This window comes from Cynocephalus volans, chromosome 1 (assembly GCF_027409185.1).
Source record: "Cynocephalus volans isolate mCynVol1 chromosome 1, mCynVol1.pri, whole genome shotgun sequence".
NCBI classification, from domain to species: domain Eukaryota; kingdom Metazoa; phylum Chordata; class Mammalia; order Dermoptera; family Cynocephalidae; genus Cynocephalus; species Cynocephalus volans.
In genome coordinates this window covers 26194359-26213275 of record NC_084460.1, presented here as the reverse complement: position 1 = coordinate 26213275, position 18917 = coordinate 26194359, and the positions used below count along the sequence as shown (strand labels likewise).

At 44.4% G+C, this 18917-nt stretch overlaps 1 protein-coding gene across 1 annotated transcript; it reads right to left on the bottom strand.

Annotated features, from left to right (window-relative positions):
- Positions 1-6316: 6316 nt before the first annotated feature.
- Positions 6317-18073, bottom strand: LOC134371069 (signal-regulatory protein beta-2-like). Its single transcript, XM_063088108.1, has 5 exons — positions 18001-18073; positions 9656-10024; positions 8226-8567; positions 7495-7560; positions 6317-6462 (listed from the first exon to the last, which is right to left on the bottom strand). The coding sequence occupies exons 1-5, from the start codon at positions 18071-18073 to the stop codon at positions 6317-6319; spliced, it is 996 nt and encodes a 331-aa protein (XP_062944178.1).
- Positions 18074-18917: the final 844 nt, after the last annotated feature.

Sequence of the window (18917 nt, the reverse complement as noted above, 5' to 3'; positions counted from 1 at the left end):
ACCCCACCCTTCCTCTGGCACCCCTTCTGCTGTTTCCTCACTGATGGTGACTTCATTGTGAACAGTGGCTGTGTGTCCTGGGACCAGGGTCTCCTCCAATCTCCCCCTTCAGTCCTCCAATCTCTACACCCTCTATTATTTGGCAGCCCAGGGAGAGCTGCTAGGTGGGGCAACCTCTGGATTTCCCAACTCATTCAAATCTTCAAGAGGCTTCTATATGCAGAAGCAGCTAGTATCTCTCACCCTTCCTTACTACCACTGCCTCGGCAAACTTGGGACTATTTCTCTTTTCACAACTTCCCCAACCAACTAATAACAATAATAATAAAATAACAGTACCACTAACCTGTGTATGGAAAGATGCTCAGCCGCGTTATTCAGCAGTGAGACCCACTTAAAACTGCCATGACGTGCCCTTTCGCTCTATCCAACTGGTAAAAAATTGTACAAGTCTGACCATATGCGCGCGAGGCAACAGGAATTGTCCTGTGTCTGATGGGAGCATATGTTGGCTCGACGGCAGTGGAGCACGATTTGGCAAACCTAGTAAAGTTGAAGAAGCACAAAACCTGTATAACTTACCAGTTCTACTTGCGGGTATGTTTATGCACTAGGGAATCTCTTGTGTGAGTACACTAGGAGATACAACGAAGCTGTCTCTGTGATAGTGAGCACCTGAAACAACTTAGGTCTCCATGTATCAACAGAAACCACAAATGCAATATATTGGCACAACGGAGTACTATGCAGCTGTGAAGATGAATGAATTAGAGTTACGGGTAACCAACCTGGGTAAATCTCAAATGCTGGGCCAAAAGGCAGGGTTGAGAATGATCTGTATAGCAAAGTGCTAGCATCAGAGCCATTTATATCGTTTACAAGCATGTAACACCATGCCGACTATGTCTGGCATCTGTTGCTTCCCTAAACCAAAGACATACGCTCTGAGCTGTTTGTCATGGCTGGAGGATGAGCATTCATGACCAGGCCTGACACCTCCTCTTGTCCCACCCTGACACTGGGTTGTCAGGATGCAGGAAGCCCCTGTGAGTGGAGTCTGCCTCTCCTCTTGCTGCAGCTCTAGGCCTTACCTGCAGGAGAAAGTGGGGGCCCTCAAGGCCCCAGGGGAGCAATGTGTCTCTCAAAAGCAGCTGCCATGGATTCTGAGCCCTGGGCAACCTTGATGGGGGCTCCTTGGGGGAACAGGAGGATGGGGCAAGAACGATGAGGGAGGGGGGAGGAAAGAGATGAAGAAGAGCATCAGGAAAGGAGAAAACAGAAGGGGAGGGAGAGAAACAGAAGCTCGCACTCAGCGAGGCCTGGAGTGCAGCCACTGACCTCCCGTGGTTCGGATCCCAGGGCCTAAGCAGGACATGTAAGAGTAGCCCGTTGGCCCTTAGGGCAGGCTGTGGCCACTCTGTGGCCTGCCCCCTTCTCCACCTTTGGTGGGTCATATCGCCCATGCAGTGCCCTGGGCCCCAAAGTGGCAGAGGGGCCGGGCTGAGGATCTTGGTCTCCCCTTCACTCCCCACCGTTTCAATCTGTCCACTGAAGGTTTTCCTGAGTCCCCACCAAGGGCCATGAAGTGTTCATCTTCTGTTTTCTTTGCCAGCACCTCCTCCACGTCTCTTGGGGACTGCTTCTCCCACCCCCATCCCCCTCACCGCCTTGTCCCTGCTAACCACTTGCCCTGAGCAGGCCAACTTTCTCTAGGATTTTCCACTTGAATCTGAGGAGAGTCAGGGCCCTCTGGTGGTGGAAGTCACAGAATGAGGGGCCCAGGCAGGTAGGTTGCCACCCTCCCTGCCATGTGGAGGACGTAACAGCTGCCTAACTGCAGTACAATCACATGGCAATTATCCCACGCTTCCCACGTGCCAGGTGTAGTTAATGCTTTGCATGCAGCCATGTGTTTTAGCCTCAAAACTATCTAGCAAGGGAGGTACTAATTATTACCAGTTTACAGATACGAAAACTGAGAGAACAAACTCACCCAAGAGACAAGTATGGGAACTGGAATTTGAACCTGCATAGCCTGATTCCCAAGACCATGAGCTTCACCTCTACCCTGTCCACCCCTCTGATATTTATGGGGGTCTAACACGTGCCAAGCATTCTGCTCAGCATTTGCTGTTCTCTTGCCATGTCAAGCACCCTCCTGCCTCAGGGCCTTTGCACTTGCTGTTCCTCGTGCCTATTAAGCTCTTCCCCTGGATATCTGTGGGGCTGCTTCCCTCACCTCCTTTCGGTGTCAGCTCAAATGTCACTTTATCAGCAAGGTCTCTTTTGATCACCCTAAATATGAGGGTTCTTCAAAAAGTGCATGCATAGAAAAATGGAATTAAAAGGTAATATGAATCTTTCCAGGCACTTTTTGAAGACCCCTTGTAAAACAGCATCATCTCCCTCTAGCTCTGACACCTTCCACCCCTCTCATCCTGCCTTATGATTGCCTTCAGCCCCCACTACCATGTGGCTTATTCCCCATTGATGGAGTTTGGATGTGTTGTCCCCTCCAAAACTCATGTGGAAATTTGATCTCCAATGTGGCAGTGTTGGAAACTGATTGAGTCATGGGGGCGGATCCCGCATGAATGGATTAATGCTCTCCCTGGGGGGGGGATTAATGAGTGAGTTCTCGCTCTATTAGTTCCCACGGGAGCTCGTTGCTTAAAAAGACCCTGGAACCTTCTCTCTCTCTTGCTTCCTCTCACCATGTGATCTGCTTGTACTCGCTGGCTGCCTGCCACTTTCTGCCATGAGTAGAAGCAGCCTGAGGCCTGTGTCAGATTCAATCATCCCAGAATCGTAAGCAAAATAAACCTCTTTCCTTTACAAATTAGTCAGTCTCAGGTGTTTCTGTTGTAACAACACAAAACGGACTAAAACACTCATCTATGTCACTTGCTCATTGTGTGTCTTCCCCCACGGGAGGTAAACGCTGAGAGTGCATACTTTTCTGCTTTACTCTCAGTGCACTGATGAGCACTTGGCACACAGCCCGCCCTCATCTGCTTCCCAGGACTGAATGACAGTGGCTCCAGTGGTGGAAAGTCAGGTTCCTGCCCTCAGGGAGCTCAAATTCTAGTGGGGACAACTAACAACCATCAAGGAAACACACACACGCACACACCACACAGCATATACACCACAGCACACATATATACACAGCACACACACAGCACATACACGCTACACACACACATACACAACACACACAGCACATACACACACAGTGCACACACATACACAGCACACACACACACTACACACACAGCACACAGACACACAGCACACACAGTTTTTCAGGTAACAGTAGTGCTATGAAGAAAACCTCGGTGTCATAGGGTAAATGAGAGTGATGAAGGTGTGTTTATGAATGGAGTGGTCCAGGGAGACCTCTTGAAGGAAACAGTTCATCAGAAACTTCAGTGAAGTAGGGATCTTGGTGTAGTCCAGGTATAGGTGGGTGCTAGAGCAGAGTTGGATTAAGGTGTGGTGGGAGATGAGGTCAGAGGGGCAACAGGGAGAGGGTCAGGAAGAGCCCTGCAGGGTGAGGAGATTTGCTGGGCAGATAGGGGACTTACCTCCCATGATTTTGGAGGCCTGACTCCATGCTTCCCTGCTATATTAGCTTCTTGGGGCTCCTATAGCAAAATCACCACAGACGTGGTGGTTTAAAACAACAGAAATTTATTATCTCACAGTTTTAGAGGTCAGAAGTCTGAAATCAAGATGTCAGCAGGGCCCTGCTCCCTCCAGAGGCTCTGGGAAAGAATCCTTTCTTGCTTCTTCTGGCTTCTTGTGGCTGCTGGCATCCTGTAACTTGTGGTCATATCCCCCAATCTCTGCCTCTGTGGTCACATTGATTTATCCTCTTCTTTTCAAATCTCCCTCTATCTCCCTTATAAGGACACTTGTGATTGCATTTAGGGCCCACCTGGATAATCCAGGGTAACCTCCCCCTCTCAAGACTTGTAATTTAATCATACCTGCAAGGTCTTTTTTTTTTTTTTTTTTTTTTTTTTTTGCCATATAAGGTAATACTCATAAGGTTTCAGAAATTAGGATGTGGTTATCTTTGGGGGGCTGGGGGCATTATTCAGCCTACCATACCTATACTTTCTGAGGTATGGCAAATGAATGATTTATTCAATTCTCAGACTAAATTCATGTTCTCTTTGTCTTGTTCAAGCTGTTTTTCTGTTTGTTATAATGTAAAACATCCAGACTAATCCACTTCCCCCCATAGGACATGCTAATAAATGTTTGCATGGAAAGAGAAAAGGGAATTCACATGTATTCAGTGTACACAGTGCACGCAGCACAGATTAGACCTCCGGTAAATGTGGAATTGAATTAGTTCTTATACAATGCATGGAAGTCCACATTATTATCCTCACTGTCCTGCAAGGTAAAGTGACTGGTTAGTCACTAAGGGTGCACAGTGAGGGAGCGGAGGTTGCAGGGTTAGAAGTCAGGTGTGTCTGACTCCAGGGCACACACACTTTACCCTACATCAGAGCTTTGCAACCTCAGCACTACTGACATTTTGGGTCAGATAATTCTTTACAGTTGAGGGCTGTCGAGTATGCAGTAGTCCCTCCTTATTTGTGGCAGATACATTCTAAAACCACCAGTGGATTCCTGACACTGAAGATAGTACCAAACCCCATATATACTATGTTTTTCTCCTATACATACATACCTATGATAAAGCCTAACTTATAAATTAGGCACAGTAAAAGATTAATAGCAATAACAAACAATAAAATAGAATAATTACAATATGATAGCATTGCTACTTTGTACTTTGGGGCCATTATTAAGTAAAATAAGGGTTACTTGACCATGAGCACTGTGATACTTGCTAGTACATCTGATCACTGAGACAACTACTGAGTGACTGTTTGATGGGGAGCATTTATAGTCGGATACGCTGGAGAAAGGAATGATTCACATCGTGGGCTGGACACAGCTGGGCAGAGTGAAATTTTATTATGTTACTTAGAACAGCATGCAATTTAAAACTTATGAATTGTTTATTTCTTGAATTTTCCATTTAATATTTTCAGACTGTGGTTGTTGGGGATAACTGAAACCACAGAAAGTGAAACCACCAATGAGTGGGGGTACTGTATTATAGGATGTTTGGCAGCACCCCTGGCCTCTACCCACTTCATGGCAGTAGCATCCCCCAACTTGTGACAACCCCGAATTGTCTCTAGACATTGCCAAAAGTCCCACGGGGGGAAAAATCACTCTTCTTGAGAACTATCACCCCACATTATGCTGACCTAGTGGAGGTGAGGGAGGGAAGAGGTGACAGACAGGTGCAGTTGGTCCAAGGTGTCCCACATAACATTTAAGAAGCTGCCTTTATGCCACTGTGGTGGGGATCACTGGTCATACCCTGATATCTACCCGCTGGTTTTCTAGTGAAAAATTTCAGTTGGGCACATTGCTGCTAGAATAAAGATTACATTTCCCATCCTTCCTTGCAGCTAGATGTGAACATGTAACCATATTCCAGTCAATTAACAGTATGCAAGGTAGGCAAATTCTTGTATGTGCCTTTAAAGGGGCGGGGTCGTGCTTTGCTTCCCTACCTCCTTGGTTCCCACTGTTGCTGTCTGGAATGTGCACCTAGTAGCAGCAAGATCAACAAGTCCTGGTTCTCGATACCAGGGAGCACCAGTATTGCTTGGCCTGCTTATGGTCAGATACTACTACAGAAATCAACTTTCTTCTGGTTTAAGCCACTGTTATTTAGGAGCCTTGTAACAGCTGTCAAATCTGCATTCTATTATGACACCCACCCAAGCCAGCCACGGAGGGAAGGAAAGAAGGCAGAAAGGAGAAGAGAAAGGTGTAGATAGACAGGCACAAGGCAGTCTGGCTGGGTGAGCTCAGAGACGCTCAGGGAAACTACCTGGGAAGAAGACTCTGAGTTGAATATTGAAGGACAAGAAAGATGTGGAGAAGTGGAAAAAGGGGGAGAGCCCTCCAGAAGGTGCTGTAGCAGGAGCAACGGCATTGAGGAGGGTCCCCAGTGAGTGAGGGCTTGCAGGACAAGGAGGAGTTGAACAGGCAGAGAAAAGAAAGGGAAACCCATCAGAGAGAGCCCAGTGCAAAGCGGGAAATCTCCCTGGGTGAACAGAAACCAGATATAGGGATCTAGGATTTTGTCATGAGGCCTGGGGGGCATCTGGAGGCTGGGATTGGAAGCAGAGAAATGGCTGAGGAGCCCTGGCTCCTCTCTGACTCAGATGTTCCACTCTGGGGCTGACCACTCGTTCTCGACCCTCTCCCCATACTAAGATGCGCACAGTTCTGCTGGGCCTAGGGTCTTGATGGCTTCATACCCAGGGCTCCTCCAGCGGACAGCCAGGACTAGTAGGAGTGCAGCCAAGGTCACTGCCTTCAGCCCCAGGACCACAAGTGTAAGTATGTACAGGAGGCCTGGGGGACAGAGGAGAGAGCTCAGGAAGGACCCCTGTGAGCACCCCAGAGCCCACACCTCAGTGCACCTGCACGCAAGTTTAGGCCCAGCTGCTGTATAACTTCTGGAGCCATGTACTCTCCACATGGGGAGAGGAGATCAAAGACCACCTCTTCCTCTGTCCTGACCCCAAAGAAGCCTTGCTCAATATCCTACCTGTACCTGCAATCATCTCAACAGCATCCCTGTGAATAATAAAACTGCCTTCAATTATTGCCTCCTCTGCCTCAGACCCTGAGCCAAGCACTTCCTAATTGCCTAATATAATCCTCAAACTAAACCTACGGTGTAGAATAGCGATCCAATTTTTATAGATGAGGAATGGAGAAGTGATTTGCTCAGGGCCATATTTGTCAAAGAACGGATGGGACCCAGGCTGTTCAGCTCCCCTGAATGGCATCAGGGAGGTTAATCTGGCTATTTCTATCCCAACCTCCCCCCAGTCACCGAGTGTCCCAAGTGTTAACAGGTGATGTGCCAGGCACAGTTCTGGGCACTTGGCACATGGGATCTCATCAGATCCACACAACCCCAGGAAATAGGCTCTCTGATTCTTACCACATTCCCTTCTAGTTCACAGAGCCAGACACCAGAGACTCAAGGAGAGAAGCAACCTGCCCACAATCACGCAGTTAGAAAGGGTTTCCATCCAGGAGACCTGACTCCAAAGCCGCGTTCTCTAGCAGTTCTGTGCATGGCCCTACAGTGTATCCACATGCTCTGACTCATGGAGAGCTCACTACCTCTCAAGCAAGACTGCACACTGAACAGTTCACACAAGAGTTAATGATGGGTGTTAGGACGTCCTCCCTTTGAGCTGTTATAAGGTTCCTCAGGTTCCTGGGTCTGTTGCTGAGATGGAGTCCTGGAACTTTCTTGGTGGAAGATGAGCCCCAGAAGGCTGGGACTACTACCTTCCCGTGGTCAAACCATCTGGGCCCCCCCTTGCCTGTGGGGCACTCATGAACTCCACTGGAGGTAGGTACACTCACCTGTTGTAGATAGCCCAGCTTCATGTTCACCGGTGAATTCTGCCTCCTGGGAAGATGTGGGTTTTGCTGCAAGGGAGAGAGCCTTTCTCATACTTCCCCTTCTCTTTATCTCTTGTCACTTCCTGAGCCCTTGCACTGGGAGCTGGGGTCACTGAGATGAGTCTTCCAGTTTTTACCTAGGTGGGAGCTATGCAACTCTTTTATTTTTTTTTTCAGCTTTTATTTTATTTTATTTTATTTTATGTTTTTTTAAATTTTATTTTGTCGATATACATTGTGGCTGATTATTGTTCCCCATCACCAAACCCTCCCTCCCTCCCCCCGGAGCTATGCAACTCTGAAGGACTAGTTAGGCCTTCTGCTTGAGCATCTCTAGGGTACAGACAATGTCTGATTTATTGTGGTATCTCCAGCACCTAGTATAGTGCAGGACCCTCAACAGGCACACAATAGATGTTTTTGAATTACCAATGGTCTATTTAAAGTTCTGTGGATCCCAGAATGGAGCAAAATTAACCTGTCTGGGAGGAGAAGAAAGTTTCACAGAGGAGGGGCTGTTTGCTCTGGGCCTTGAATCCTCCAGAGAAAAGAAGAAAGAATTCCAGGTAGAGCGAACAGCTTTTGTGAAGACATGGAGGCCGAGAAGAGCTGGCTCTTTTGGGACATGGTGAAAAGTCCCTTTTGGGCCATCTGCCCCCCTCCCGCAACACCTCATAGACCACCTGTCTCACCTTTCACTCTCAATCTGGTGCCCTGTCCAGACAGGTATTGCCTGTTGGGTTTCCTCTGAAACTTAATGCAGTAGTAGGTGCCTGCGTTCTCAGTGGAGACGCCTTGCAGAAGAATGCTGAAGTCATTGTTGGAGGTCTGCACTGCTGACGCATTAGGGTGGGAGATGCCTCCAAAGTTGTAAACAGCCTCCCGGCTCAGACCAGCTCCCCGAAACCACCTGATGGGTCCGGGGGGACCATTTCCACGTATTGTGCAGTTCAAGAAGACAGTGTCTCCAGTGGTCACCAATACCAACTCGTGGGGCTGGATGATCCAGAGGTCTGGCTCAGGGTCCCCAGCTCCTGAAGTCAAAGGAAGGGTCCTTGTTGAATTCCCTCTCTTCCTCTACCGTCTGCTGATTTCCTCCCTCACCTCTTCCTTCCCTTCCCCCTTCTCTGATTTCTTCTCTTGGCTACTCCCTCCCGCTTTCTTTCATTACTCAGTAGTTGATTCATTCAATAAAGAAGTTCTGAGTACCTACTATGAACCGGTGTTGGGACTGGGGAAACAAAGCTCAGCAAGAGACACAAAGGCCCTGCCCTGAAGTCATTCTCAGCCTCGTGGTGGGGATGGTTAAGAAAATCGCCCTGAGGCTGCAAACCCAGAGGACTGCAGGACCCCAGAGAAGGCACCACTGCAGCTTGGAAGGAGCCACAGAAGCCTTCTCGAAATGCTGGCATCAAGTTAAAATGACTCCCCCAACTCACAGATACTCTTCATGTCAACAGTTTACAAAGTAGTTTCACAAGCATTCATCCTTTTTTTTTAATCCCCTGAATGACCCTCAAAGTTGCCAATTTTCAGGTTAAACACTTGTAGTATGTAGAGTCATGTGATGGTTTAAGAACACACTGCTATTGAATGACAGACCCAGGATTTGGGTATTCAGGTCACCATTGATGGACTTATGGAAACTGTGACTGATTACTTAGGGAATGTGGTGGACTACATTATCAGCCCCAGGTCTCGACTCCCCCTCTGATAGTATGGTAGATGTGCACTCTTGCCATGGCCTTGTGGTGAAAGACTATACTTCTTTGTCCCTTCACTTGGAGCTGAGCCATGTGACTTGCTTTAGCCAATGGCTTGTCAGCAGACACAATGTATGTTGAGGCTTGAGATGTGCTTGGGGAGTTGGGACTGGCCCTCTTGAGCTTCTGCCATCTCCATGAGAAAAACACATCCCAGTACTGCACCTCTCCAGCCTGGGCCCTGGTGTGAGACATGAGGAGCAGAACCGTCTCAGCCACCTGTGAATGTGCGAGTGAGATAGAAATACGTATTGTTGCATGCCACTGGGATTTTGTGTGATAGAGGGTGATTGTGGATAAAGGTGACTGACACAGGGAGACAGCAGAGTAATGTGTGACCTGCAGGGCCTGACACTCACCCTTCACGAGTACCACGGTGCCCTCGTCGTCAAGCTGCTTTTCTGAATACTCTCTCATGTCATCAGATCTCACACAGTGGTAGGTTCCAGCATGCTCCCTGCTGACATTGTGGATGTAGATGGAATAATCGCAATTAAGTGGCTCCAATGTCTGCTGGATCAAGGGTATCACCCCGGGGAAGAAGCCATGTTTGAAGTTATAAATTTCTTGCTGGTCCTGAGTGCTCACCTTCACCCATTTTATCAGGTCATCAACGCAGGAACCGACCACTGTACACCTCAGTAAGAGTGTCTCACCTTCTGCCACCAGCATGGGGCCCTCGGGCTGTAGCACCTGCCACTCACTCCCACTGCTCTGCTCAGAGGCTCCTACAACAGAGGAGGAAAAGCCTTGTGCTGGAGAGGACTTGGAGCCCTGAAAGGCAAGCTTAAAACAACTTAATCGTTATCTAGCCAAGAACAATTGCTTAGGACAAGAGAGGGGTGCTGTTAGAGAAGGAAAGGAAAGAGGGGATGAGGTGGCTGGCTGCAGAGAGAGAACAGAGATATCTACTGGAAAACATACAAATAATAAATAGCACACAGTGTTCAGCATGTGCTGGGTACAACATGCATTGTCTCATTTATTCCCCACAATGCTCCTGTGAGGTAGGCAGCATCACCCCCCCTTTATGATGGAAGAAGCTGAGGGTCCAGAAAGGTCAGGTAACTTTCCCAGGATTGTTTGCTAGAGGCCGAATTGTGTCCTCCAATTGCGTATGTTGAAGCCCAAACCCCCAGTATCTCAGAATGTGACTGTATTTGGAGATAGGTCTTTGAAGACAGGACTAAGTTAAAATGAGGACATTCAGGTGGGCTCCTAATCTAACAGGGCTGGTGTCCTAATAAGAAGAGGAAATTTGGACACATAAACAGACACCAGGGATACACATGCAGAGGAAAGACCATATGAGGACACAGCAAGAAGGTGGCCATCTGCAAGCCAAGGAGAGAAGCCTCAGCAGATACCAACCCTGCCTACATACACCTTGATCTCAAATTTCTAGCCTCCAGAATTGTGGGAAAATACATTTACATTGTTTAAACCATGCAGTCTGTGGTACTTTATTATGGTGGCCCTAGCAGACCAGTACATCACCCAGTAAGAATGTGATGAGCCTTGATTCAAATTCTCACAGCCTGTTTCTGAAGTCCTGACACTTAACCCTCAAATGCCATGCCTCAGAGATGTAGGCTTATGTGCCTAGGTGTTCGGTGTAAATATCCTCCCTACCTCCCATGAATTCTTCAGCAAACATCAGTTCTTGCTAATGTATTGTGAAGTGGGTCTATTTTGGGAATAGGTTGAACCATTGAGTCTGGCTTCTGTGTGGGTACAGAAAAAGAGGGTTGAGGCCTCCGGTGGAAGTTCTTCTACACCTGGGTTATGAACATCATCACAGTTACTCCTTGCAAGAACTCTATGAGGTGGCTGTTATTATTATCTCCATTTCTGAGATGAGAAAGAAAACTAATGCTCAGAGAGTTGAAGAAACATGAGGTGAACCGTGCATTCAGTAGGTGTCATGGTCAGATCTGAACTCAGATCAGCTGACTTAAGATTCTGCTCACCTCGAGGTCATCAGTGTTGTGCTCTGAGTTTCCCTTTGGTGTTCCCATCAGGCCCTGTGAGTAGCTCAGTCTCACTCCAAGATGTGGGTTTGCAGTATACTGTGGTGTTTCTCAGCTATGTGTAAGGCAGGGGGAGTAAAAGAGGGAAAGGAAACATTGCCTCTGAGAGGATATAGGGAAGTGTGTGGAATTTCAAACTCTTTTTCTTCCTGTCTTCAGATGGGCATGATCTACTAATCACCAAGAAGAACTGCCTTACAGTTGTGACCAAGTAATACCCCATGGTCAATCCTATGGATTTATTTTGTCCTTAGTGTCCTTAGTTCCAAGAAGTTCAGCAACATCCATGCCCAAACATTATTTGAGTAAGTCAAACCTGGTATCGCTAATGCTTTCTGTTAGCTCTTTTCCTGGCCTTAGGTAATTTCCCCGCATGCATGCACCAAATAGTGCCCATCACTCAGCACAAAGCTGAGAATCATGCCTATTCCCACTAGCCAAACTGGTAAACCTCATGATTGACAGGGCACTGGGGAGATTACAGTGAAGAGAGTACTCTATCCAAAAAGAAGTGCTCTGGTCCACTGTGGGGAAAATAGAGTAGTTTAGTCAGGCCCCACGCCTCCAGTCTGGTTGGGGGTGGTGCAGCACATTTTTTGTAAACAAGTTGTGTGGGGGTGGAGTTAGTGGCATGCTAGGCCCCTTACTTTTAGCTTGTTGCTATTCTTGTATGTTCTTCAGTGTGTGAAGCTGCTGCTAGGCAGAGCTCGTGTCTAAAAATGGAGCATGTTTACTTTGCTGACAGCTGCTCAGTTTTTCTTTGGACTTTGCCAGCAGCTGCTCAGTTTCTCTTTGGACTGCCTAGCTCTTTGACATGTGTGTGCTGAATAAAGACTATTATTTCTTCAACCACGGCTCCAAGGACCTTTTCCCTGTTACCTAGCTCATGGACCTGCGCGTGAAGGGTTTGTGACCCGGTCTGGACAGTGAGCTCGAGGGGTCTGTGAGCTCCAGACCCAGCCCTAGCTCTATATCCACCTAACAAATCTTAAAATCAAGGCCCCGAACTAAGCATCATCATCATCATCATCATCATCCTAACATCCTATTGAGAGGCTTATACCACATGAATAAGTAAAAGTTATGACAACAGAACAAAGACTGCGAGGTAGAAAATGTTAGTATATTATCATAAGGTTCTTATACTATATGTGAAATGATATGATATCACATTAAGATAAACTGTGATAACTTAAAGAAGTACACTGTAAACCCCAAAGCAACCACTGAAATACAAAATAAAGACATATAATTAATAAGTCAATAAAGAAGGCAGAAAAATACTATAAAATATTTAATCACCAGAAGAAGACAGAAAAAGAGGAAAAAGGTGACAAAGAATAAATAGGACAAATAGGAAAGTAATAGATTTAAACCTACTCATATCAATAATCACTTTAAATGTAAATGGTCAAAGTGCCCTAAGTAAAAGGTAGAGATTATCAGACAGGATAAAAAAGTAAGACCCAATTATATGTTGCCTATAAAAAATGTACTTTAAATATAAAGGCACATATAAGTTAAAAGGAAAATGATGGGAAAAATTATACTACTAACACTAATCAAAAGAAAGCTGGAGTGGCTATACCAATATTAGACAAAGTAGATTTCAGAGCAAAAAAAATCTCCAGGGATAAAGACTTCATAATGATAAAGAAGTAAATTAATCAAGAATACATAAAAATCCTAAACATATATCCACCTAATAACAAAGCCTTAAAATACATGAAGCCAAAACCAATAGAATGTCAAAGAAAAATAGACAAATCCATAGTCAGAGTCTGAGATTTCAGTATCCTTCTTTCAATGGTTAATAGAACAAATAGTCAGAATATCAGAAAGAGTATAGAAAGACTTGAAAAACATTATCAATCAACTTGACCTGATGGTCATTTATGGAACACTACACACCCAAATAAAAAAAGTCTCCATAATTTTAAAAGAATTCAAGTCATGAAAAGCATATTCTTTGATCACAATGGAATTAAATTAGAATCAATAACAAAAAGATGTTCAGAAAACTCCCATATATTTGGAAACTAAATACACACTTCTAAGTAACATATGAGTCAAAAAAAAAAAAAAGAGAGAGAGAAATTAGAAAGCATTTTGAACTGAGTGGAAATGAAAACACAATATTAAAATTGTGGGATGCCACCAAAGCAGGGAGAAATTTATAGCATTAAATACCTATATTAGGAAAGAAGGAAGGGCATAATAGATGACCTATTTTTCACCTTAAGAAACTAGATAAAAAGAACAAACTACACCCAAAGTAAGAAGGGGGAAAAAAAGGGAAATCATCAAGATCTGAATGAAGGTCAATAAAGTAGAAAGCAAAAAAAAAAGAAAGAAAAAAAATTATGAGAATAATAAAATCTTTGAGTAGATCAATAAAATCTATTGATCAGAATGAAAGAGGTGATACCACTACAGATTTTACAGATATTAAAAGGATAATAAGGGAATATTATGAATAACTTTAAGTCTATACATATTTGACAACTTAGGAAACATGGACAATTTTTTTTTTAAATACACAAACTACCAAATCTACTTCAAAAAGAATAGATAACTTGAATAGCTCTACTATCTAGTAATTTTTATGTTAAAATCTCAGAAAGAAAACTGCAAACCCAGATAGACTCACTAGTGAATTCTATACATATGTTAAAAAAAATACCAATTTTAAACAATGACTTCCAGAAATTTGCAAAGAAGGGCATACTTTTTAAATTACTCTGAGTCCAGTGTTACCCTGAAACCAAAGTCAGACAAATTCCTTACAAGAAAAGAAAACCAGTATCACTCATGAACATAGATGGAAATTTTAAAACCAGATTTTAGTAAACCAAATTCAGAAATACATAAAAAGTATAATGCATCACAACCAAGCTGGATTTGTTCCTAGAATGCAAAGTTGGTTTAACATTCAAAAATCAATCAATGTATTTCGCCTTATTACTTAACTATCACACATACACACACGCACCCATATGATCATATTAACAGATGCAGAAAAAGCAATTGACAAAATCCAACATCCATTCCTAATAATAACTCTCAAAAGGCTAGGAATAGAAGGAAACTCCTTCAAGTTGATAAAGGGCATCTGAAAATCCTACAACAAACATATCATATGCTTAATGGTGAAAGAATGAATCCTTTCCCCCAAGATCAGGAACAAGACAAGGAAGCCTCTTCTTATCATTTCTGTTCAACAGTATAGTGGAGGTTCTAACCAGCGCAATAAGGTAGAAAAAGGAAATAAAAGACATCCAAATTTGAAAGAAAGAAGAAAATTATATTTATTTGCAGATGACATGATCAAAGTTGCAATGCAAATCTTTAGAAAAAGCTACCAGACCTAATAAATGAGTTTAGCAAGGTTGCAAGATACAAGAACACTCTACAAAAATTATTTGTATTGCTATATACTAGCAACAAACAGTTGAATTTTAAAAATTACTATCATCAATGTCATCAGAAATAGGAAATACTTAGAGATAAATTTGATCAAAAATGTGAAGAAATTCTAAACTGGAAACCTACAAAATATTGCTGAGAGAGAAAAAAAACTAAACTAAATAGAGAGATACACACTATTCATATATTAAAATTGTTAATGTTGATAAGATATCAATTTTCCTCAAATTGATATATAGATTCAATGTAATCTCTATTCAAATCCCAACAGGCTTTGCTTTAGAAATTGAGAAGCTGAATCTGAAATTCCTAGAATAGCCAAAACAATTAGAAAAACAATGAAGTTGGAAAACTAATACTACTTGATCTGAAGACTTACTACAAAACTACTACAATCAAGACAGTGTAGTATTTGCACAAAGATAGGTAAACATATCAATGGAAGTAGAGTCAAGAAACAGCCCACATATTTATAGACACCTGATTTTTAGCAAAGGTGCAAAGACAATTCAGTGGAGAAAGGAGAGTCTTTTCTATTATTGTTCCTAGAACAACTGGACATTCATACGCAAACAAAGAAACTTGGGTTCATACCTTCAACCATATACAAAAATTAACATAAAATGACTCACAGAACTAAATAGAAAGTGTAAAACTATACAACTTCTAGATGAAAACATAGGAAAAAATCTTTGTAACTTTGGGTTAGGCGAGGATTTCTTAGATACAACACCAAAATCATGATTCAAACAAGAACAACTTGATGAATTGGACTACATAAAAAATAAGAACTCCTGGTGTTCAAAAGACACTTGTGAGAAAAAAAAAACAATCCACAGCATGGTAAATCTTTAGAAAGCATATATCTGATATAAGGTTTGCATCCAGAATATGTAAAGAACACTCAAAACTTGATAATAAGAAACACTTTATAAATGGGAGTTGAATAGACACTTCACGAAAAAGTATATGTTCAGCATCATTACACATTAGGGAAATGCAAGTTAAATCCACAATGAAATATTACTACACACCTGTTAGAATGACTAAAATTAAGATTGACCATTACAAGTGCTGATGAGGATGCGAAAGAACAGTCATCCTTATACATTGCTGATGAGAATGTAACATGATACAAGGGCTTTGGAAAGCAATTTGGCAGTGACTTAAACAGTTAAAACATACACCTGCTAATATGATCCAATCATTTGATTCTTAGGTATTTTCCCAAGAGAAATGAAAGCATATGTCCACATAAAGACTTGATCCCAAATGTTCACAGACAGTTTATTTGTAATAGCTCCAAATTGCAAACATCCCAAGTGTCTGTTAAAACGTGAATGGAAAACCAAACTGTTACATCCACACAATGGACTGACATGAAAGGCACTGAACTATTGATATGTGCAACATAAATGAATCTCAAAATAATTATGCTGAGTGAGAGAAGCCAGACAAAGAGGAGTACAACTGTATGATCCTTGTTACATAAAATTCTAGAAAATGCAAACTAATCTGTAGTGACAGTAAACAGATAAATGGTTGCCTGGAGACGAGGAGCAGAAAGGATGAATCACAAGGGACCTTTAGTGGGTGTTGGGTATGTTCATTGTCTTGATTCTGGTAATGATTTCACAAGTGTGAAACACACCCAACACCCACAAAACTTATTGAATTGTATACTTGACATATGTACAGTTTATTGCATGTCAATTCCACCTCAATAAAGCTGTTTTAAAAAAGATAAAAACATTGATGAAGATGAAGCCTGGGGGGTGGGGGAGAAAGGGGCGGTTAATGGGGGAGAGGCAGTGGAAGAACTGAGGACTCAGAAAGTGTGGGCAAGTGGAACCCCAGGGAAGAAGCTAGAGCCTAGAATTTGTCCTGTGCCCACAGCCCTTCCCCTCCTGCTCCCTTTCTCAAGTCTCCTTCCGTGTCAATGCATGGGCTTTAGGAGGTGTCCTGGGATCTCTGCTTCTGCCTATCTGCAGAGCTGGACAAGCCCCTTCCTCACAGCTCTGGGATTCCTTCTTATCTGTTTTCCTTCTGCGTCCTCTGCCTTTCACAGTTCTTGTTGAGGGACTCCCTTTGGAAGCCTGGTAGAAAATCAACATTTTCAAAAAATATTTGGAAATATATTGACTCTGGGTAGTTTCGGCTTGTGATTTTCTAGCCTAGTGCCTCAAACATAGCAGACACTCAATGGAATGGGGGATGAGGAATTACAATTTACATTGTTACAATCGAAACCATGAGTCAGATAGCTAGTGAGCAAGGGAGCACGTGGGTCTGACCCCACACCTGGGCCCCACCAGGACCTCTTCTGGGGATGACAACACTGGAGGACCCAAGGTGTGATGAACAGAATCTAGATCTCAGTAGGGTCTGGGGCAGAGAAGCCCAGATAGGCAGGAGATGGAATGAGCCTACTGAGAGCCAAGTATCCCACCTGGTGGGTCAGAGGATTCTGGACTCAGAAGCTTAGCTATTCACTGGAGCTCCAAGACTCACGGGCTAAACTGGCCTGACCTTGAAATATGGGAGACCTGGTATGATAATAACAACAGCTAACGGTTATGAAATCTTTATGTTATGCCAGCTATTTCTCCAAACAAAATTATGAGGTGGGTCCTATCGCTAGCCCCATTTTACAGATGGGAAAAATTGAGGCTCAGAGAGAAGTTACTTAAACAGGTCAGTAGTGATGTTTGCGCCCAGGTGCGTCTCAAGCTGAGCCAGGGCTGGCTCATGGGTACAGTTGCACAGAACACCATGCTTAGAAGGACCCCATGCTTGATTTAATGCTCTGCTGTGTTGCTTAATAATTTTTGAACAAGGGATCTGCATTTACATTTTGCACTGGGCCTCACAAGTTATATAACCTGTCCAGGGCCAAGCCTCAGAGCTTTTATATTTAATACACACAGTACCTCTAAAGAAAGGTGCTATGAATGTCCCCGTTTTGAAGGAGAGCAGATGGAGGCTAACAGAGCCATGACAGTGTTCAAGTCAGGACCCAGTGGGTATGAGCGCAGAGCCTGGGAGCTTAGTCACTTCATTATGCTGTTTCCAAAGAAGTCCTGTCTTGGGACACCGGATCTGCTCTATGCTGGGTTCAGGAAAGTCTTTAGTGTACCCCTCCACACTCCATGTTGGTGGGGTCAAGCCCCTCAGGCATGCCAGAGCACTTGGCACCCGTCTCTGAGACCAGTGGAGGTGGACTCTATTCTGTCCCAGATCCCACTCACCTGAGAGGACAAGGAACAGTGCCAGCAGCAGGGAACAGTGAGGCAAGTGGGCTAGACGGCGGGGAGTGGGCATCGTGAGGGGCACAAGATGTCTCCGGCGGTCCTGAAGACTGGCCACTGTTCTGCTCTCTGGCGGGTGGTGAAGTCTGAAGTGGGGCCTGTGGATGAGGCCGTTTCTGCTTCTCTTGGCCACGGCTACTTGAGGAAGTGTTTTTTATTACAGCAAGACAAGCTAGTGCAAGAGGAAGGAGCCTGGTCAAAGGGTATCCGGCTTTTGGGTCTAGGTCATAGTTCCTGTAATTACTATGTCAAAACCTTATTGAGTCCTTGCCTAGGGCCCTGTCCTAGGCAGCCTGGGAGGGAGATGAGCACCACTATCACAGAGTCCACTTTGGAGTCAGCCAGCCTTTCGATCAAGTGTGGGTCTGTCTCTTACTGGCTGTGTGAGCTTTCAACATCACTTGCCATCACTGAGCCTTTGTTTTCTCATCTGCAAAATGGGAACAGCAACTTCTGGTCAAGATGGTAGAACAGACGGTCCCCAGCATCACTCTCTCTCACAAATCAACCGATTTACAACTATAAAAGAACAATGACAACCAAGCTGGGGCTGCTAGAGCTCAGGGGAAGAAGAGGAGAGACCTACGGAGTGCTTGAAGGTGGGAGAAGCCATGATGAGAGAAAGAAAGAACTGCTCTGACCATCTCGAATACCAGCTGCTTCCAGGCTGCAGCTGCTGAGTGCATAGAGCAGGAGTTGGCAGAAGCCACAGCTGTGCCCTTTGGATGAAGTTGCTTGGAGTCAGCAGGGGAGAAGAGGGCTTTTGTGGCCCCCAGGACAGCAAGACCACTAATAGTGTTCCCGTGGACCCATATAGGAGCGAGGAGCCACAACAACTGAAAAAATGGAGCCACTCA